Source organism: Sclerotinia sclerotiorum, genomic scaffold (genome assembly GCF_000146945.2).
Source record: "Sclerotinia sclerotiorum 1980 UF-70 scaffold_24 genomic scaffold, whole genome shotgun sequence".
NCBI classification, from domain to species: Eukaryota; Fungi; Ascomycota; class Leotiomycetes; order Helotiales; family Sclerotiniaceae; genus Sclerotinia; species Sclerotinia sclerotiorum.
The window spans coordinates 427720-450212 of record NW_001820812.1 but is presented as its reverse complement, the minus strand read 5'-3'; the positions used below and the strand labels follow the sequence as shown (position 1 = coordinate 450212).

Here is a 22493-nt window from a genome sequence, read left to right as displayed (position 1 = left end):
AAGAGACAACCACTAATTAGAGCTAATTATGAACAATCAAACTATCGAACTATCGACTGCGAATCACGTACATAAGTACCGTATGATTAAAATTTAAGTGCAAAAGAAAATAGTATAGTATAGTACAGTACAGGTAGATAAGATAACAACTTCGTAACCTGATTGATTGAAAATGAAGAATCCATATGCATATCCAGCCCTAAATTCCCAACTCCCAAGCTATGCATCGAGTAGGTAGTGGAGCCATAAACCCTAGAAAATATGGGATACATGCATGCATAAATCTGTAAATGTGACCCCCACGAAAAAACTCCTTCCCTAGTCCCAGCCGACCCAAGTCAAACTCAAGTTGGTATCAAATCAAAAAGTTCAATCAAGGACATGCTACCCCACCGAGCCAAACTGTTGTCTCTCCAGTAGCTGATCTTTCTCTAGATCCTATGAGCATCAGGTTCCATACTGCTTAACAATCCTTCCCAGATCTTGATTCAAGCCGTATTCTGCTGTCGAAGAAACCTTCACTACGGCATCACTACATCTCCGCGGCATCCGCAAGATCTGCGGCTGATGATGATCGAGTTGTGAAGTGCTGTGTAACAAGTCGCACCGTTGATCAAGTAGGCTGTTGGCTTCCCATATAATTCCCTCTTTCCTTCCTTCATACTCAAGCTAAGCTAAGGAAAATGGCATTGATAGCAGCTTTATCCCACTTAACATACTTCCCCTTTCCTTTATCAATCTCATAATATTTATCATAAAATCGATCATATAACGGCTTTATCAGACTTGACACCTGTCTTGCCAAAACTTCCCTCACTTCTCTCTCCATCATTAATGACTTATGCCTCTGTACCAATTCATCGAAAGATTGATTAAACATCTTGAATTTCTCCTTAATTTGATCCTTCTCTTTGGAGCCAAGAGCTTTAACAACAGCTGCACTATCAATGCCACTAGTGCCAGAACCGGATTGTGGGCGTGCATTACCACGGTTTGTGTATTGGACGTCAAGGAGGTAGCCAGATGGTTCACGCCATGCAGCCGTGTAAAGAGTTGTACCACTTTTGACCCATTTCTCTATCTCTCCAATCTTTGGTGCAAGCAATCCTTTCAACTCACTTCCCTCAATCATGCGCATCACAATCGTTGCATTGTTCGCAAGAAAAACTCCTAAAGCAGGTTTACCACCTTTGAGTAATACCTTGGCTTTTTGTTCCAGACTTGAAAGAAGAGCTTCAATCGTGTCAATGCAGTAGTTTGCAAATATTTGTTTCCCATCTGCATTAACGTCGAAAGAGTTAAGACTCGGAATTTGGTCGGTTGAACCTTGAGGGGTACCACTAGATTTCCAGCCGCCGTCACCAATGGAGATCATGATGCTAGAAATAGGTCGAAGAAACTCAACCATGGTTTGTAATCGCGTCATGGTTTCAGTGGTCATGGGAACTGTCGCGGCATCAGTGGGTAATACTTGTAGCAGGTTTATCTTTCGTCGAGTGTCATCCAGGAGTTCAGCCAGTGAACCTTTGGCAGTTTCTCTTATGGGTTTAAGAGCTGCAGCGAAGGAGGGTTTCAATTCCCCCGTCCTACTTTCCAGGTTTGAAGAGAGATTTGAAATGATTTCAACAATCTCATAGGCAAGATAACAATCAGTTGTCAAGTTCGATTTGATATGGTTATTCAATTCTCGAAGAGTTCGTGATAATTCCGCTATGGCTCCTTGACAAGTCAAATTGAAGACTTTACCCCATTCATCGCGAGTGAAAAGAGCGCATATATTGTCGTACTCGGCCAAGAAAGCTCCCTCCATACCCATCGCATATGTTCCAATTCCATTGGTTCCTTGTCGATACACAGCATCTGGTGTCTTCTTCTTTGCGGTATTCATTGATGCGGAGGCTAAATTTTGTAATGTAGTTTTCAAAAATGGACCCCGAACATTTGCATATGATTGCATAACTGGCGATTCCGTAACAAATCCAGATTGTCTAACAACCGACCCAATATAGTTCGTAATTAGACCCAATCTTGTAGTTTTGTCCTGAGATAGTAGAGGAAATGGCTGATTCTTTGTGATGTAATGTAGAGGTTCGAGTGGTTGTGAATCTTCCTGAAGGAGTCCTTGGAAATACGATTCCAGTTGAGTGTTTCCCGATTTCGATAACTTGCTTAGCTCAACCATAGCTTGTTGATTCGATCGTAAGTTCGTCCGTTTCATATCTGCGAGAGCTTTATTGACACGCTTGACAGAACTGAGGAATACCGCCAAACCGACGGCTTCCGGGCTGTGATGTGTTAGTGGTGACTAGAAGCTGTCGATGGTTGTGCGACATACCCTTTCCTAATAATCTCCTCCTCATTGCTCTTAATGTCTGATGGTTGTCGTACTTTATCGATCGCTGCAATAACTCCATCGATATCTGCGCATATGTGTGAGTGTAAATCAAGTGCTCTGGGTTAGCTGACACTCACTCTGGCCTAGAATTTGAAGCTTTTGAGTATTTCCATAAATGGGACCAATCGCTTCCTGCACCCCTTTTCCTGTCGCATCCAATCTTCCTAAACTGGCTTGAATCTTTTTTGTCAATTGACTCGTTTTCTCCAAACGACTTTTCAATACATCGACTTCTGCTCTGGCTTCCTCGTCGGCAGCTTGTCGTCCTCCTAAGCCGACGACCATGTTTGATGATGCAAGAGACCACCCTTTTCTACCAACAGGTACGGAGTACATGTTGCATTTGTGGGGGATGAAGGCTAAACTTGATTGAATCGATGAAGGCGGTGGAATGTGGCAGGTTCTAATTATGTTATGTTATGAGTGTGGAGTTGAAGAACATCAAATAGATTAATGTGTGCGTTGCGTTGACTTGTTACATTGTATGGATGAAGTTGTAGATTGTTGAAGGAGAGAGGCATAGAGAGAAAGCACGAAAGCACAAAAGTCTACTTATTACATAGATACATTGACCTCATTTCCGAAAAGAGTGAATTGGGTTGTTTCAATGCTGGTACAGGAAGGAATTAAAGTAAAGCTATTGAAAAAATGACGACCAGATTATCATCGCCATGACATTTTTTATCGATTGGACCCACGCAAAATCACTTGAATTAATACAGTATTGTATGTACTCTGTATAATGATGGAAGATGTTATATTTCTATATACTCGAGTGGCTACCCAGTACACAAGATGAAGATGAGATTCATCAAATTGTTATGTCATCTTCCAAAAACATGTTGTCGCCGAGATTATGTCTTCTTCTTCCGGGACAAAACCATCCCACACCATTTTCTAAGGCCTTTCTTCCACATTCTTCAATCACAAGCAAGATCGAAGCTGTGGCGTCATTGATAAGAGTGATAGGTACAGAGGTAAGGAAGGTTACGGAATCCACGGATCAGAAGCACAAGTAGAACAAAACAAAGCATAGCCACATCACATCACATATCTCCCTACCTACATATCTGGTGTCTCCAACTTCCAAGGCATGGGACATTGAAATTCATCTCAACTTTTCCACTGATTCCCATTGTTCTTTTTCTTCTTTCCCACTTCCCATCCTGCACCTTCACCCCACTGCATAAACATGGTTCTCACTGCTATATCCATGCTATTCGTTCCAATTGCGAATCGCATTCGTTTCTTTTTCTTTTCCTCATGTTGACCGCAAAAGTTTCTCGTCGTTTGTTGTTGCGACTTGAACAATCGCATTCATCAAACACTATCTCATTATGTCGATCATTAAGTTCGACAAAATTACTGAATAGCTATCCGGCCTCTCACAACATCAGATCACAAACGAGAAGTATTTTCGGATCATCGAAAAAGGAATCACAATCCAATATGTCTTCGCAATCTCAATACTCAAGACCTTTGGTGGGGGTGACATCCACCATAATGGTTCTAGGTCTCTTTTATATTCTCTACCAAAATGATTATCTGGTCATACAACCTTTACCTGCTACACGACTACGCCCGAAAAAATCCCCAACAAAAGAAGAAGAAGCAGAAGCTCGCGCCGAGAGAGAAGCTATCAGAAATGCCAAAGAACTTTCAGTATTACCATTTCAAGAAGATGCCGCAGCAGGGGATGGTTCGGCTTGGGGAAGTTTTATTGGCAGATTCAACAACTTCTCTATAATGTCTGATGGAAAGTGGAAAAATATCTCAGAAACGGTCGCCGGTTATTCCGAATTTATAATGCCCGAATGGGCCAAACTTTTACCTGGATATATTGAAAAGTTGAGAAGAGAATTGAACATGGCACCCGGTTCTTTAGCAGATGACATATGGAAAGAAGCTCAAGATCCAGATATCAATCCTGAAATCGAATATTCGGCTTCAGTACGAGTTTCGGATGACATTTGTGATGAGGAAAAGATGTTTTTACAAAAGAGAAAACATGCGACGAAAATAGCTCTGGCGAAATATCTTGGTCTTCCCGAGGAATCCATCCACCCTGATGATGTTCCATGTATTGCTATGGTAGGATCTGGGGGCGGTTTACGAGCTTTGGTGGCTGGTACGGGTTCGATGTTAGCGGCTGGTGAAGATGGTTTATTTGATTGTGTGACTTATACCGCAGGTGTTAGCGGTAGTTGTTGGCTACAGTCTCTATTCCATTCTTCCCTTAGTGAACAACGCCTTGATAAATTGGTCGATCATTTGAAAGCTCGAATTGGTGTTCATATTGCTTATCCTGTCGATGCGTTATCCGCTTTAAACTCTGCACCAACCAATAAGTTTCTTCTGAGTGGATTCGTGGAAAAGCTCAAAGGAGATCGTAATGCCGATTTTGGCTTGGTGGATGTGTATGGATTACTACTGGCCGCGAGATTACTTGTACCAAAAGGCGAGCTAGGTGTTAATGATCGAGATCTCAAGATATCGAATCAACGAGATTATATCAAAAATGGCGAGAATCCAATGCCTATATATACAGCTGTACGTCATGAGATACCTATAATGGAGGAGTTAAGTGAGGAAGAGAAACAGACGGGAACGGCTACTGAGGCCACGAAAGAGAAAGCAATCAAAGAAGCATGGTTTGAATGGTTTGAGATAACTCCTTATGAAATGTTTTGTGAGGAATTTGGAGCGGGAATTCCCACCTGGGCTCTTGGTCGAAAATTCGAAGGTGGAAAAGATATACCTCATGAGGAAACAGGATTGCGAACTCCAGAACTTCGATTACCATTACTTCTTGGAATATTTGGAAGTGCTTTCTGCGCTACTTTAAGCCACTATTACAGAGAGGTCCGACCTTTGATGAAGGGATTGATGGGATTTGGAAGTATTGATGATATGATTGAAGGACGAAATGAAGATTTAAGCAAAGTTCATCCCATCGATCCAGCTAGTATTCCCAACTTCGCATACAAAATGGAAGGGCAACTCGCGGATACTGCCCCAGAAAGTATTTATCAAAGTACACATCTTAAGTTAATGGATGCGGGCATGTCTAATAATCTACCCATCTATCCATTACTTCGACCAGGAAGAGAAGTGGATGTATTTGATTGCATTTGATGCAAGTGCGGATGTCAAAACTGATAATTGGTTATCAGTAGTTGATGGATATGCAAGACAGCGTGGCATAAAAGGTTGGCCGATTGGGGTTGGCTGGCCAAAACCAAGCGACACAGCAGAGAAAACAGAAGAACAATTAGAAGAAGCTCAAGCCAAGACCACCGCAGAAGCAGAAGCCAAACTCGAAGAAGCACAAGAGGAACAAATGACACATTTGGAAAATATGACTTCAAGCGAGCAGAAATCAAGAAGCACAGACGCAGAAGATAGTGATGACTTGGGCTATTGTACCGTTTGGGTGGGTACCACGGAAGAACGTAAAGAAACAGATGAACCACCACTATCCAAAGCGGTGAAGGAAGATTGGCAATTGATGGAACCGGATGCCGGTATTGCAGTAGTTTATTTACCCTTTCTTGCAAATCCCAAGGTCGACGGTGTCGATCCGGCTATTAGCGAGTATATGAGTACGTGGAATTTTGTATATACTCCGGATGATATAGATAATGTGGTGAGATTGGCAAAAGCGAATTTTGAGGAGGGGAAAGAACAGGTTAGAGGGACGATAAGAGCAGTTTATGAGAGGAAGAAGAAAATTAGAGAGGAGAGGGAGGAGAGGGAGAGAGAAGAGAGATTTAGGAGGAAAGTTAGATTAGGGACTGTTGGGAAGACGGGGGATGGAGATCATTTTTATTTGACTTGAGTGAGTATATCAGTCAGGATTGTATATATATAGATGGATGGATGATATGTGTGTGTGTATATGTGTGTGTATATATATATAAAATAAAATAGATGATATCTTGAAATTAATATACTAGTATATTGTTACGAGGTTTGCCGTCTAGATCACGTGGAAGTGCTCTAGGCTCTCGAGGTGGTTTATAACTAGGCGTCAAGCAGGGACTTAAGTAATGACAGTGATGCAATTCGTAACTAATAGTAGAGTATACTAAATGATTGATCTTGAGCACGAAGCTCTTTACGAAGGAAATCCATCTAGATTATATAGACCTTCGTGCCGATGGCTACTCAGTAGGATCAATGCAGCTCAGTACTGATCCTCACTGAGCCAATCACGTGATATTGATTGCACGTGAGAGTTTCCTGTTACTCGGCGTAACATAACGATACTGTACTGGAGGCAGCGGCTGCCTAAGGTTTCGTCTTGTTGGTAGTTATGGGTTAAGGCTTTATCACTGGTATTCACTTGGAAGTGAAGTCGTTACTAGATCAAGTAGAATGTAAGTAAACTAATTGATAATTAAATTGAGCACGAAGCTCCTAAACTATGAAACTACTCTGACTATATAATGAACGATAAAGGGAGCCCCCAGGAGCTTTCTGGCTCCTCAGGGCTCCTGGAGCTCTAGGAGCTTTGAGGGCTCTTTATCACGTGATTCCTTTTCATCCCAAGACACTAATCCTAATGGTGAATCGTGATAGGGATATACTGGGAGTTTTTGGATTTTTTGAATGTTGAGTATTGAAGCTTTGATACCTACAGGGTATTGGTGCGGCGCGGCGTAGTGCGTGGTTTGGAAGAAAGGCAGAGTACGGTGTTCGCCGATTGGTGGGTTGGTGGGTTGACACAAATGATGTGATGGGAGGCGGTAAGGATGTTTGGGATAGGATTCGATGGGAGGGGGGTTAGAGGCTAGGGTTGTGTGTGGATTCTGGAGGTTTGTGGGTGGAGGTATAGAGGTATTGAGAGATGGATGATGATGATGATGATGAAGTTTATGATGATTGCGAGGATTGGTGGAACTGGTAATAGAGGAAGGAAAGAAAGAAAGAAGGAGAGGAAGAATGCGGAAAAACCCCGCTAGATAGATAGATAAGATCGGACTCGGGAGCTACGGTATAGTGAAGGAATATGTAGATGTGATGATGGGTACTCGAGTAGGTTATGAGTATAGAAGATAGACAAAGTACAAAGCCTCTCATGATTGATATACTACACTACTACTGAGTACTAGGTAGATTGGGTAAGAAGATTAGATCGATCTGATTTATCGTATACATTTATTATATGGAGTAAGGTATGGAATACCCGTACGTATAAAATTGTGGATTTATAAATTGTGGATTTGAGGTATCGCCGAGTAAAGGGTAAAGGGTAAGAAAATATAAAAGTGCCGTGTTGTTGTTAGGATGAGGTAGATATCGGTAGATGATTTTAGTTTTTATCACCCCATTCTCAAATGATTCGGGAAAGAAGTACGGAGGGGTCGGTACTATGGTACTATGGTACTAAGTTTGTATGAGATGGGTGGATAGGATAGATGGATTGTCTAACTTGATTTTGTTGGTATGGGGTGGTAGGCGAGGAGGATGTGGATGGGATGGATGGGATGTTTTGGGTGGGATTCTTGGAGGTGCGGTGTTTGGAGAGGGAGAGGGAGTGACAGGGGAGAGAAGAGGTGGGAGGAGTATTTGGGGAGGAGAGGGGGGAAGAGGGAGGACCCGGAGGAGTACATAGGAAAAAGGAAAAGAGGGAAAAGAAGAGACAGAAGAATATAGGATGGGAAGATGAGAGGAGAGGGAAGAAGATGGGGAGTGCAAGAGGAGAGAAGGAGGTGGAGGAGATGGGAATGTATATATCGACTAACAGCTTGTGAGATTTTTATAAGTGAGTATTGATACTTCAATGTCCTAATGTCAAATATTTATTCGTTTTGTTTTAGTAATAAGTAATAGATTTCAATGGTCGGCCATCTTTGTAGGATAAACTATGCTTCATCCTCTATTAAATATAACCATTATCTAATATCTATAATACTACTCGCTACCAATCAATAAAAAGAAGAAGAACAAAAATCTTTAAACAAACTAAAACAAAATATACAAATCTTCATCATTTCACAATCAATCAAGTATCAAAATCAAGCCAACCAAATCAATAACCAATTATAACCCACCTCATTAACCAACACACACATCGGCTTAAGAACGAACCAAAAGATCAGCACTGAGGAGAACCCTGAAAAAATAAGAATACGACGCTGCACAGCCACTCACAGCCCGAGATAAATGGAGATTTCCTTGAGGTTCCGTGCGGTTCGTTCCTGGCTAATGATGATGATGATGAGTATGTACAGAGTATGGTGATCATTTTTCCGAAATGAAGAAGACAGGAATTAAGCACGCGAGCATTTGAATTTCGAGTTGAATAAGATAAATAGTAGAGAAAGGACAGTTATTATTATTCATAGAATATTAAATGTCTGATTATTACACGATCTTATAGTATTAGATAATAACGATGAAAAAAAAATAAAAAATGAACAAAAATCACATCATTTTTCTATGCTATGTACTAGGTATGTATATTGTATATGTAGGTATGTATTTACGACATGATATGATTGATATAATATATACTACATAGGTACTGTACGGAGTACTCGGTACCGAATACGATAATCTCATTCATGCACGATACTGCGTATATTTGGGACGAGAGGACCCTAGTTACTTCTTGCATGAAACGTTTGGACGGACGGTGAAGAAAGGAAGGAAGGAGGAGTACTCTAATTTATATTACTGTACTATAGATGGGTTAGCGAGTTTGGTGGAATTACTGGCATGTAGTTTATTATAAGTGGTTATTATGAGTATTGCATCGTATACGAGTGTTGTATGAGTAACTAGCTAGTTTGGGAAAAGTTGTACCGAGAGAGGGGTTGATGGTGGATGGATGAGGAGAGAAGAGGTTGTAACAAACGAGCTGTTAGTGGCCGTTCTGTGGGTAGGGCGTGAGGAATTATGGGAATTATGGGAATTTTGGGTTGGTTTGGCTTGGTTTGGCTCGGTATGGGTTGGCTTGGGTGGAAGGAATAAGTGGCTTGGTCTTGGTGGTACGAGGTTTGGTGGGGTGGGGGAGAGCTGAGGATTTAGCTATAGGTGCTAGATGGATGTGCAGTTGGATGTGCAGATGAGATGGACAGGTAGATATTAATATTGAAAGCAAGTGTTTGGATGGATTGAATATACGCAGTAATATGATGTACCTATCATTGATACTACTCTACCTAGTACATAAACTTACGAGATGTGGAGGAAGATCGCGTGATGAAGCTGAGAGCCTTATGGAAAGACCGAAGAAGTTTTCTATGTTGTGGAAGGTTGACGAGAATGAGGGGAGTTGATGATATTTTGTAAGGGGAGAGAGTGAGGGAGAGGTAGAGATGTGAGATGATTAAATTGTCATCTATCTGTATGTGCTCAAGTCATTAGTCATTCTAAGGGTTTCACCAGATTGATACAAATCACCACCAAATAATTCAAAATCAGACGAAATATATTTCCATCCATCCAAAGAATATATACTAGGTACGCAGGTAGATACTCGGTATAAAAATCAAGTGAAAAAGGTTTGTCCTTGGATTTGTCTCAGATTTAGCCCCAAAAAGTCGAATTCACCTGGTCCACATCTTACCCTCACCCTCACCCTCACTTACCCTCACCCTCACCCTCACTTACCCTCACCCTCACCCTCACCTACCACCTCTAACCATACCATACATTAATCCCGTTTTCCCGTTTTCGCATCCTGACGTCCACCCATTTTACCATAAGAAATAAATTCCCCATAAAAACAATTCATCCACATTTCTTATATTGTAAGACTATGGATGGTGGTGGTGTATCTACTACTCCGTTCACCGATTTCGACTCCAGTTCCTGCATTAACTATGAAATATATAGAGGTCTGATAATCCCTCTCGTTTTCTTTTAATCTTGATCAAATGTAAGTGTTCATCATTTGAGTATAAAATAATTAAAACTCCTATTTGCTGTTTATTTCAATTGATTGTTCTTGTTTCTTGTTTTATTACTCTACAAGTAAAAAGGTTCATTCTCTAATTCACTCGTTTCGTCACTGTCACATTCACAAAGAAACTTGACTTGGCAAGATTCTCAAATATCGAATCAATCAGCAGCAAGAAGCCAATTGATTATATTAATCACCGGAGGGAGCAGGATTCAACTCGCATTGCTCGTATATGAAGGAAGGAAAGAAGCAGGAAATCGAAAACAATATTCACATTATTCAAAAACTAGAAGCGGAAATTCGAACTGGATTCACATCATCCCAAGGCTTCATATAACATAGAAAAGAGCCTCGAAAGTTATATCCCTTCATGAGACTGACACTTCCTACAATATTACAACTTACTTTATACATTCCACAACCTCCATTTCAACACATGCCAACGTCTGTCACTTCCAACTACGTAACCAACCTCTCGTTTATTCACAGCTACTATATCAATCTTTAAGTTCCGTCGACATCTTCAATCATGAATCCAACAATGTCACCGCCACTCTCAATGTCTTCACGAAAAAGATCCTCCTCAATATCCTCAATTGAATCCTTTGATTCGGATTTCTTCGATCAAACTTATGTACCACTCTCGAATTTACCAACTCCACCTTTATCCTCACATTCATACGATAATACAGCTGCCCATTCACCGATATCTCTTTTCAGCTCAGATGAAATCCTTGACTCGGAAGTTTTAGGTGTGTAACCTTCCTGATTCATTCAGCCCGTTCAGCCCAGTCTGCACTCATCAGCTTTTTCTGCAGAACATTCAGGCTAATTTATTTCGTGAAACTCTAGGTCCAGCAATTCATCTCACAAACCTAATACCTTCCTCAACTTCTCTAACTTCTCCCTCGACCCCCCTCGTCCACGCCCTCCTAAGTCGAGCCGACCTTCCAATTGAAATTCTCGCCCTGGCAGTTTGCATTCTCGATTCCCTCAATTCTCGTTTTGCTCGGTCCTGGCGTCAATCATACCCTCTCGAATCATTCGAAGATCAATTACTCGAACAATATAATTTTCCTAGTTTACAAGCTAGAGAGGAACAACATATTGATAGTACACATCCTGAAGTAATAATCCTTGCAGCCTTAATACTAGCTACGAAATTCTTAGATGATCAACAAGGAACTACACTCTATTATGCGCAGAAATGGGCCAAAGGTTTATGGAGCTGTGATCAAATCAATTTTACTCAGAGGTGTATAATGGAAAATTTGGGATACAGATTATTACCACTTTGGTCGGAAGATATTATTGAAGAAGCGAAGAATGATATGGCTAGGGCGGCGAAGAGACAGTCATCTGCGTCGTATTGTATGCAAGATTGGTCGATTTCGATAAAAAATTGTGGTGTGAGTGGGATTGATAATCGACCAATGAGTTCGGGGAAAGCATGCATGGGTATCGAAGGGGAAAATACGCCGCAACCTACACCGATTGAAGAATCAATTATTGAGAATTGGACAATTGTGAGTGAGAAGCCGTTGGGCGGTACTTCGATGTTGAGTAGGGAAACTAAGAGGGCTTTTTGTGGAATACTGAGAGGGGAGTCTGAGGATGTAGAGGTGGAAAGGTTTCCATTATATGTGGATCCTATGATCGATCATGGAAGTATGGCCTTTCTTTGACTGAGCTGAAGTATTGTCTTATATTATTATCACGACGTTATGAGTCAATTGGAAGCTTTAAGTCAAGCCAAGGATCGCCTAAAGGATTTCTACGAGCATTCCATCACAAGACACACGGCACGTTTTTATTATGGAGTTATGCTTATGGGGAGCAACTTGGCATCGGTTGGATGGAAAAGACATGGCATGGCATGGGAAAGGCGCTTTATACCTAGGAAGACGAAGATTAAGGTCTTGGTTTACTTGCTTTGCTTACTTTGTTAGGTTTGCTTGTTTTGCTGGTTTGGACAATGCAAATAAGATGAGGTTAGCTAAGTTAATTATTTAAATACCTGGCTACTTGATATTAGTTTTAGTATTAATTATAAATGTTAATATTAGATTATAAATTGTTTTTATTTATATTATTAAGTTTTTGAATATAATATATTTAAATATTTCAAAAACGTTTATAATTTATTTTTTGATAATTTTTATTAAAAAGTTATTGAAGATTTGTTACGAGGTTTGCCGTCTAGATCACGTGGAAGTGCTCTAGGCTCTCGAGGTGGTTTATAACTAGGCGTCAATGTGACCAAAAGGGTGTTTATAGACCAGCAATTGTATTTAACTTAGAATCTACAGGTGAAGAGCACCTGTAGATGGGGATAGCTACTCTATATATACACAAATGAATGGCATAGCCGCAATGGCTAGGCAAAAAGAAGTCATATTTATTCCTCCAATGATCTTACTTTACCGATAACCATTGATACCTAGTACTTGTCCGGATCTGATCCTCAGGTCACCTAAATCGCATACTAATCTCGAGTAATCGTATCATGTGTGGACATGGTTAATGTACCTGAGGTTTCTTATATAATAAAGGTGGGAGGAAAGCAGGGATTTCCGTCACAGTCAAGCAGGGACTTGAGTAATGACAATGATGCAATTCATAACTAATAGTAGAGTATGCTAAATGATTGATCTTGATCTTGAGCACAAAGCTCTATACAAAGGGAATCCATCTTGATTATATAAACCTTCGTATTCCAACATTGGAGCGATGGAGTTGGGGAGCGGGATTCGAATCTCGTTCCTTCGCTCTCTCGCTCCCTCACAAGACTATTCATTTGTGTAACGATACTGTACTGGAGGCAGCGGCTGCCTAAGGTTTCGTCTGGTTGGTAGTTGTGGGTTAAGGCTTTATCACTGGTCTTCACTTGGAAGTGAAGTCGTTACTAGATCAAGTAGAATGTAGGTAAACTAATTGATAACTAAGTTGAGCACGAAGCTCCTTAACTACGAGACTAAATGAATGTTTATATACCCTATATCATCTTTTGAGGACCTCTGGGACCCTAAGGTCCAAAAGGTCCTCGAGGTCACGTGAATTAATGAATCGTGACAATTTGATAAAAATAATCGTTAATATTTCTAATTTTCTCTAGAAATCAATTAAAAAAATAAATTAATATTTTTAAATGACACTTTTGAACCTGAATAAAATAACTATAGATAGATTGTTTAATATCTGACAGAAAGATTTTCATCTTGAACAATGTGAAGTCAGACTCAATGTGTCGCCAGCCATTGTATACTTCATTAACCGTAAGATTCTGATCAATTACGAAGGAAAACTATTTGTAGATTGTCCTCTTTTTCTAGTTTGCACTTGAATCAAACACTGAAAGTACTATTAGATGAAGATGAGGATATATAAAAGAACTTTTACGTTCTATAAAGGCTAAGCACTGGTAACTTACCGGTGAAATACTAGTAAATTGTAATCAGGTTTTACAATTTCTCATTGTGTAGAAAAGTAAAACTTGGGGAAAGACTTTGCATCCAATTACAGATAAAATGAAGCCGGTTGGACTGTGAGAGGTTTTTGACGACAGCAAGAGGAAATGTCGAAGTTGGAGTTTTGACGGCAATATTACAGTTCCAGATCTCAACAATTCTGACAGCGGAATAGCAATGGCAGTCTCACACTCTATACCATTAAAACGAGCAAAGAAAGGTGGAGAAGAAGAAAGAGACATCAAAATCTGAGCACATTAAGAGGTTACATATTTTGATCATGAAGTGCGAAGAGGTAACCGGAGGAGTTACATATCATCACAAAATTCTACAATTAACTATCATTTGGGCCAATTAGATACTTTTATATTCGTGTTACGAGGTTTGCCGTCTAGATCACGTAGAAGTGCTCTAGGCTCTCGAGGTGGTTTATAACTAGGCGTCAAGCAGGGACTTAAAGTAATGACAATAATGCAATTCGTAACTAATAGTGGAGTATACTAAATGATTGATCTTGAGCACGAAGCTCTATACAAAGGAAATCCATCTTGATTATATAGACCATCGTGGCATGCGTCCCAGTGCTCCCAGTTGTCCCAGTTGTACTGGGACAGCTGAGCCTACTGGGATCCTCATATCACATGATGCTAATCACGTGATGTTAGGTATGTGAGATCCGTCGTAACAATTCGTTTCTCAACTCATTGTACACCTCGCTACACAAAAGCTATCCAAAATCTAACCATTGAGAATAGCCGAGGTGATCATCGAAAATAACTTAAGCGAGAGATAGTCACAATTAGCACCTTCGCCTGCTTTGTAATTAGGTCTTGCTACTAGTATATGACAATCTGTAATCCATCCTTCGCAAATATTTAAACTATAAGAAATAAGAGACTTTTTCGCTTCTAGTAATTATATCTGATTTTTATGCTAAAGTCGTGGATATATCTTTGATATTTTATTAATGAATATTAATATTCAAGCTTTTTCATTATAGTTTCTATAACCGATTCTCAAAGAAAAGATATATAATAACAACACTACCTTCTTGTAATATAGTATATCAATAGCAAAAAAGAAATATCGAAAGTTAATTCTATTAAGAATATAAAATATTATTAAAAAGAAACTATATAGATATTTATAAATTTAAAAATATAATCTTGAAATTATTGAATTTAATCATATTTAACTCTATGTTACCTTTTATTATCCTATTTTAAATATATTGAAATATAATTATATAATATTACCCCGCATTTTATATATAACCTCTACTTTCTATCTAGGAGGTAGTAACACAGTATAAATAATCATATAATATTATTCATTTATTTTGAGTATTATTATTATCCCTTATTCTACCAACAAAATAATACTGAATTGAGTTTATATTTCTAAAGTAGTTTTATATAATATGGGCAAGAAAATCACAGCTTGAAATTCAGGACAGGCTTGAGAGTAATGCTGCCGAAATCTTCAAATGGGCTACAGAAGCCTTTTACTTGTTAGCTTCTAGTTTGTGGAAGTCACTATTACTGCGTCGGGTTATTATAAAAGCAAGGACATCAACCACCAGATAGGGCTCATAACAAGAAATTAAGCTCTTACCCTCGCAACCTGTATAGTATAGTGTTGTAATGGTATTTTTTCTATAATTCCTCAGGCATTATGAACTTTGTGATATTCATGAAGACCTGAAACTCCAAGTCTACATACTCAAGATCATATTTAATAGTTATTATCTACCAACAAGCCTTCTTAATAGCAACAGTACAACGATCAAAACTCGGCGACATACTAAATAATTGACAGCGAAAAGCAAAATCATATAAAGGTCAGGCTAGAGTCGTGATCTGAATCCAGAAGTAGAAAAAATTATAAGAAGGCATACCCAAACATCAGAGGAAAGATTATAAACTCATGCCCTAAATCTGCTTGGCAACTTATTCTAGTTTCCTCAAGGATTGAGTCAAGGCTCGATGAGATGTTTTTATATTATCCTGTCTAATTTAGATTTTCATAATGTGAGTTTACCACTCCCCCCATCCCCGTTATGGATCTAGTTACAATTAGTATAATGTCGTGATAACAAGAAAGATCTCAAGGTGTTGGGTTTCTTGAGACCAGAAAGAGCATCAGATTGAATTGATTGATTCTCTAGCTAAGCAGTTAAGCTGCGAGTATATATTCAAAAAATGAAGGAATCGGGTTAGGTATTCGGCCTTCGGAATTAAAGTGCTTTGAAATCAAAATATTGAAAGCAAACAAACAGTATACCAAAAAGGAAAGAATGAATTAAAAGTTGAGTTTTGTTTGCTCCTTATATGCATCATACAATATATATGCATATGCTGCCAAGATCCCAGGAGGTCAACACAAGGTGTCTAGTATATCCAAATCTATTATGAATTATTAAAGCCCCCTCAGAAGATAACTATAACTAATTTTATATTTATTAATATATATTAAAATATTAAACCTCTAATATGGCCTGATATTCTGATATCAAGATCTCGCCATTGAAATACAGATAGTCTTTAATCTAATAATAGTCAATAATGAAAATAATATCAACGACGAATTAAGAGTTGTTACGATGGTAAAAACTGACTAATTAGGAGAGCTGAGGCCTTGTGCAAAAGCGATCAAGATTTCATTGAATTAATATGTGATCTGGGTCACCTTAGGATCATATGCGCACCGTCAAAAAACACGTGACTTGGAGCTTTTAGAGCTTAGGATCCAAAAGGATCCAAGGGAGCATGAAGATCTATATATTCAGTATGAATTTCTTTATTGTAAAGCTTCGTACTCAAGATAAACCATTTAGTATACTCTACTATTAGTTACGAATTGCATCATTGTCATTACTTAAGTCCCTGCTTGACGCCTAGTTATAAACCACTTCGAGAGCCTAGAGCACTTCCACGTGATCTAGACGGCAAACCTCGTAACAGAATAGTGGGAAGCTGACAGGGCAGAACTGAGGCTATATTGGGCTTTTTTATGAATCACACATTGTCTCTATTCTACAGAAGTGCGAAGCTCTTCTACAGAGAGCTTCTCAATCTAGTCCTAATAGGACTAGTGCCTTTTGCACGTGCTACGCAGAAACCATTCACTTTAAAATTATATTTAATTTAGAAAAAATAATGAAAAACTTTAGTTTTAATTTTAGATTAATTGATTCTTTGTTATATATTACTCTTATAAAAAATATATCTTTTTTAATTCTTAAAATTTACAATAACAATAATAATCTATAAATTCCAAATAACTTGATGTTTTTTTATTTTTTTTTAAAAAAGGTTTAAAATCGTCTTGGTGTATAAATACTTTGTTGATTTTCATTGATTTGAAAGAGATAATAACATTTTACAATGACCGGGCACTGATAATTAATCAAGGATCATTTTACATCAAAATCCAACGATTTTAATAAATAAGTTTTGGTGTAAAAAGACCCTTGGCTAATTATCTATGCTCTAGTATTGTACTTCCACATTCTAATTGATGCTGTGACCAAAAGGGTGTTTATAGACCAGCAATTGTATTTAACTTAGAATCTACAGGTGAAGAGCACCTGTAGATGGGGATAGCTACTCTATATATACACAAATGAATGGCCTAGCCGCAATGGCTAGGCAAAAAGAAGTCATATTTATCCCTCCAATGATCTTACTTTACCGATAACCATTGATACCTAGTACTTGTCCGGATCTGATCCTCAGGTCACCTAAATCGTATACTAATCCCGAGTAATCGTATCATGTGTGGACATGGTTAATGTACCTGAGGTTTCTTATATAACAAGGGTGGGAGGAAAGCAGGGGTTTCCGTCACAGATGCTGATACTCAAAATCAGTAGTAAGAAGTTGAATTTCTTCAAGTGATTAGGAATTTATAGCAATAACAATTGTAATCTTGGTGAATTGAAGACAGACCATTTCAAAGACAATAATTACTTATGTTTCACCCCAAATTTGTAGCAAGAAAATCAGATGACGATCTGGTAATCACACTTAGTTGCGAATCAATCGACTACAGATATCTCTGTTCAAAGCTCTGAAACCTTGATTGTTCGCATGAAATACATATTGTACTGGCTTCAAAATAAAAGATATTAAGAACAAGCTGTTCAGATAATTAGGCTTTTTTATATGGTGAATTTTCTTTCGCTTCTTCTTATGCTTTAGCAGCACCCAATGCTTTTATTAAATGCAGGTGAGATGATCAATGATAGACCGACTAGTCTTATAAATACACTTCCCCTCAATGATGGCCTCTTCTTCTTATACCAATGCATATTGAGCATTAAGCATCGGGCCATAAAAGGATGACTGAGAAAGTGAAGAGGATATCGGCATACAGACACTGCCGTATCATCCTAATCTGTTTAAAAAAGCTGAGAATGCTACAAGCAACGAAAAATCATGCCGACTAGTTTTGACAATGATGAACGCGGAATGAGTGGACTGAGGAGCTTCTACACGCTAGCTCATGGCTATTAGTATAGAGTTACACATGTTTCCTTGCGATTACCACATTGACAAAAATGTGACTGTGACAAGAGTCAGTAACAATGACCGCGCAGCGACGGAAATTGTCGAAAACAATTCTTCTCGCCTCAGTAGTGTTTGAAGTGGAGCTTTGATGATAGTAAGTTGGACTTTCTAAATATATAGCATGAAAAGCAGATATAACACACACTTGAATATGTGTGATTAGAATTGGCATCGGAGAGGAACTTCCGTGTCGTGATTTTCATCCAAGTGTCCTGCTACGTAGCATATATAAGTGCCGCTGTCTTGATATATTTCGCACTGGCGCAAAGGATGTGGAGTCGCCCGGTGGGCCTCCATAATCTCGAATTGCGAATCTGCACTGTGAATGCACATGTTCAGTAGGTAGCCATGATTTTTGATAATTGAAGAGCTGGTTTATTTGGCGATGAGCTTTTGAGAACAAGGCACAAGCGTTTTTATACTACTCTTTGGGTTGAAAGGAATGTACTCAAAAACAGAAGTCAAGGGAAACAACCAGTTAATGGTAAAGCGCACAGGAAGTTCAAGTGTGAATCAGATAGTTTAACTGTGGGTCTAGCCAAACGACTGAATAAATTTCTTTTTTGGAGCTGTATTGGCGATTGAGATGTTCGAGCCATCTTTGTTGCACCAAAAGAAACAAAGCGGAGTTGACGGTCAGTGATTTTACTTTCTTGGTATCACTTGATACTGAGAGGCAAGAGAGCCATGAGAACCATTGAGCTATTTGAATATGAGCCGCTGCTGACAAGAATGAGCTGGATGAACAATGAAGCAGAGTGGGAATTATTCATGATATATCTCTGTTGGCCAAGATAACCACGCTACTTCAAATCATCGTTTTGGATGGTTTATGCCTTTTGTTAACGTGGCGATTTTGAAGTAAACATTTTTCGATATACAGATTGGATCTCTCCTTGAAAGTTGAAGGAAGAGAATGGATAGTTTGAATACTCGTTGATAGGAAGTGCATGGAAGCGGCACTCACAAAATGGATCTGAGACGGATCACATGTCAATTCAAATGCGAAACGTTTGTGTACGCTTTGTTGGTGGTCACAGCTGGTCCAATACATATATATCCGATGATAGGCGCAATATTCATGATCATAATACCCTTTGAGGTCAAGTGATGTCTTTTCATGAATCCGATGTTTCTTTCCCGGACGACCGAGGATATACAAATACGTATATGAAGTAGTACGTACGAGTAGACGTCAACCCCTTTATTAGTAAATACCTACATAGTACATACATATATACTCCATACATATCTCTAGCCACATCATCCAAGATCTTCAAAGACGGACATTTGTGGAAATCTCTTCAAATCACTCGGCGGATCAAATAATATCTAATAACAACATGTTAGCAGAAGGTGTCGACCGACATTTAGCCATAGCAAAAAGTTCAATGCGACCGAGGGGATTTCCTAGTTGTGGGGTTGTTTGTGGTCTTCCTGTGTAGTGAAGGGGGTAACATTACAACATTGTGGGGTTGTCAGAGCTAAATCTACTCGTACTCCGTGCATTCATTCATTCATTCATTTTTTTTTGCCTCGGTACTCGCTTCATGTTCATGTTTCAATGAAAAAAGATCCCGAAGTGACCAAGGCGACTTGTTTATGTCTATGTACCTAATTAGCAGCCAACCATAAATCTACTCTATCTAAAAGAAGACATAACCCACCAACTCCCTTTAATTTCCTCTCCCATAAGACTCTCTACTCTCTCCTGTTTCGAGGAAACGTCGTTGGTATGTTGAAGTTGCTGGCAAAAGGTCGTACTCAGTCTCCGGTGCTTAGAAATAGTTTTACGTCTACAAGAATTTCAAGAGTATGTTGTGTATGATCTTTTAATCAACCTTTCCGAAGCTTACAAGATTTCGTAGACTCTAGGTATGGCACCAGCAAATGCGCGGAGCAATAGCTCTCTTCCAGCAGGTATGAACACATGCATTCCTTTTCCCTCCCCGTTACAAAGGATGTCATGGTTGACAATATTACACGGCAGGTTATAAGGAAGACTCATCTAAAGGTCCCATGCTACGATTTGAGGAATCACTCCCAAAACTTCCAGTTCCTACGTTAGAAGAGACAGCTGTGCGATATCTCAAATCAGTCCATCCCTTGGTTACTTCTGCCGAGCTACAAACCACCACAAAAGCTGTTCAAGAATTCATAAAGCCAGGCGGAATCGGTAGCAAACTCCAAGAGAAATTAATCGCTCGTCGAGAGGACCCTAAACACAAGAATTGGCTATATGAGTGGTGGAATGATGCAGCATATTTGAGCTACAGAGATCCAGTCGTTCCATATGTCAGCTACTTTTATTCCCACCGAGATGATAGAAGGCGGCGCGATCCATCAAAGAGAGCTGCTGCCATCAGTACTGCAGTTTTGGAATTCAAGAAACAAGTGGATGGTGGAACTTTGGAACCTGAATACATGAAGAAACTACCAATCTCTATGGAAAGTTATCAATGGATGTTCAACGCCAGTCGAGTTCCAGCAAAGCCAGCAGATCACCCAGTCAAATACTCTGCGGAGGAGAACAAACACATTTTGGTCATTCGCAAAAACCAATTCTTCAAGGTTATGCATGAAGTTGATGGACAACAATTGAATACCTCTGAGTTGGAACAACAATTCAAGTGCATTTACGAGAAGGCCGAAACTACACCAGCAGTCGGAATTCTTACATCTGAGAATCGCGATATTTGGACCGATGCTCGTGAAGTTCTTCTCAAGGCAAACCCAACAAACGCAAAGATTCTCAGAGACATCGAATCTGCTTCATTTGTTGTTTGCTTAGATGATGCTGCTCCAGTTACTCTCGAAGAGCGAGCCCATCAATACTGGCACGGTGATGGGGCAAACCGTTGGTTTGATAAACCTCTCCAATTTATCATCAACAACAATGGTACATCCGGTTTCATGGGTGAGCACTCTATGATGGACGGAACACCTACACATCGTTTGAATGACTACGTAAATGAAGTCATCTTCAACAACAAACTCGATTTCTCCAACCCATCCACCCGTTCCAATCTTCCCGAACCAACACCTCTCAAATTCCACATCACAAAAGAAGTCCAATCAGAAATTGAACGCGCAACAAAGGATTTCACCGAAGTTATCGCTGCTCACGAACTTCGTGTTCAAGCTTACCAAGGTTATGGTAAAGGACTCATCAAAAAATTTAAATGCTCACCTGATGCTTATGTACAAATGATTATTCAACTTGCCTATTTCAAAATGTACGGTAAAAACAGACCTACATACGAAAGTGCGGCAACCCGTCGTTTCCAACAAGGACGTACTGAAACATGTCGTTCCGTCTCCGACGACTCGGTGGCTTTCTGCAAAGCTATCTCCGATCATACCGTCGACCCATCTAAAGCTATTGCTACATTCCGCGCAGCTATTAACTCGCATGTTGAATATATTACAGCAGCCAGTGATGGAAAGGGTGTAGATCGCCATTTATTCGGATTAAAGAAATTATTGGAACCAGGAGAAGAGCTTCCTGCTATTTTCAAAGATCCTACTTATTCTTACAGTAGTAAATGGTTTATTTCGAGTAGTCAGTTGAGCTCGGAATATTTTAATGGATATGGATGGAGTCAAGTGGTTGATGATGGATGGGGAATTGCCTATATGATTAACGAGAATAGGTATGTTTTTTTTTTACGCCGTCCTGGTCATCACTTTTCCCTTTTCCTCCCCCCAATCTTACTCCTAGATTCCCTTTCTTCATGGATGAAGATAGATTTCAGAAAAAAACAAAACTAACGATAAAATAGCATCCAATTCAATGTCGTATCAAAGGGTCTCGGTTCAGAAAGAATGAGCTTTTATCTCAACGAGGCAGCGGGAGATATTAGAGATCTTTTGATTCCTACTTTAGAACCTGCTAAAGCTAAGTTGTAGATGTGCTAGGAAGATGGTGGGATGCGGGGATGAAGGGACGGGGATGAAGGAATTAGCTAGATGAGTAGGTTTAGAGGAATTTGAGAGCAGGGAGAAATGGATGAGAAAAAGAGAAGTAGATAGATGTGATATGAAGGGGCCTGATAATTATATGTAGATATTAGATATATTTCAATAGATTTCTAGTTTCTATATCTAGATAGGAATGTAAAAATAAAAATAAAAAGTGAAAAGTTTAC

General features: G+C 39.3%; 7 protein-coding genes across 7 annotated transcripts; 4 read left to right on the top strand and 3 right to left on the bottom strand.

The window, feature by feature from the left end:
- Positions 1–373: 373 nt before the first annotated feature.
- Positions 374–2680, bottom strand: SS1G_13345 (hypothetical protein; the record flags this gene model as incomplete). The annotated part of the gene is made up of 4 exons (XM_001585778.1): positions 374–431; positions 720–2285; positions 2336–2420; positions 2473–2680. 4 exons carry the CDS (start codon positions 2678–2680, stop codon positions 374–376), a joined length of 1917 nt encoding a protein of 638 aa, XP_001585828.1.
- A 1164-nt stretch (positions 2681–3844) lies between these two features.
- Positions 3845–6233, top strand: SS1G_13344 (hypothetical protein; the record flags this gene model as incomplete). Its single annotated transcript, XM_001585777.1, has 3 exons — positions 3845–4945; positions 4997–5417; positions 5569–6233. The coding sequence occupies 3 exons, from the start codon at positions 3845–3847 to the stop codon at positions 6231–6233; spliced, it is 2187 nt and encodes a 728-aa protein (XP_001585827.1).
- A 1501-nt stretch (positions 6234–7734) lies between these two features.
- Positions 7735–8012, top strand: SS1G_13343 (predicted protein; the record flags this gene model as incomplete). Its single annotated transcript, XM_001585776.1, has 2 exons — positions 7735–7760; positions 7811–8012. The coding sequence occupies 2 exons, from the start codon at positions 7735–7737 to the stop codon at positions 8010–8012; spliced, it is 228 nt and encodes a 75-aa protein (XP_001585826.1).
- A 1293-nt stretch (positions 8013–9305) lies between these two features.
- SS1G_13342 (predicted protein) lies at positions 9306–10055 on the bottom strand (the record flags this gene model as incomplete). The annotated part of the gene is made up of 3 exons (XM_001585775.1): positions 9306–9418; positions 9582–9743; positions 10016–10055. The coding sequence occupies 3 exons, from the start codon at positions 10053–10055 to the stop codon at positions 9306–9308; spliced, it is 315 nt and encodes a 104-aa protein (XP_001585825.1).
- Positions 10056–10848: 793 nt separating this feature from the next.
- On the top strand, positions 10849–11992 carry SS1G_13341 (hypothetical protein; the record flags this gene model as incomplete). Its single annotated transcript, XM_001585774.1, has 2 exons — positions 10849–11059; positions 11160–11992. 2 exons carry the CDS (start codon positions 10849–10851, stop codon positions 11990–11992), a joined length of 1044 nt encoding a protein of 347 aa, XP_001585824.1.
- A 6306-nt stretch (positions 11993–18298) lies between these two features.
- SS1G_13340 (predicted protein) lies at positions 18299–18678 on the bottom strand (the record flags this gene model as incomplete). The annotated part of the gene is made up of 2 exons (XM_001585773.1): positions 18299–18428; positions 18605–18678. 2 exons carry the CDS (start codon positions 18676–18678, stop codon positions 18299–18301), a joined length of 204 nt encoding a protein of 67 aa, XP_001585823.1.
- Positions 18679–19688: 1010 nt separating this feature from the next.
- SS1G_13339 (hypothetical protein) lies at positions 19689–22254 on the top strand (the record flags this gene model as incomplete). Its single annotated transcript, XM_001585772.1, has 5 exons — positions 19689–19769; positions 20134–20158; positions 20221–20265; positions 20336–21998; positions 22128–22254. The coding sequence occupies 5 exons, from the start codon at positions 19689–19691 to the stop codon at positions 22252–22254; spliced, it is 1941 nt and encodes a 646-aa protein (XP_001585822.1).
- Between the last annotated feature and the right edge of the window lie 239 nt (positions 22255–22493).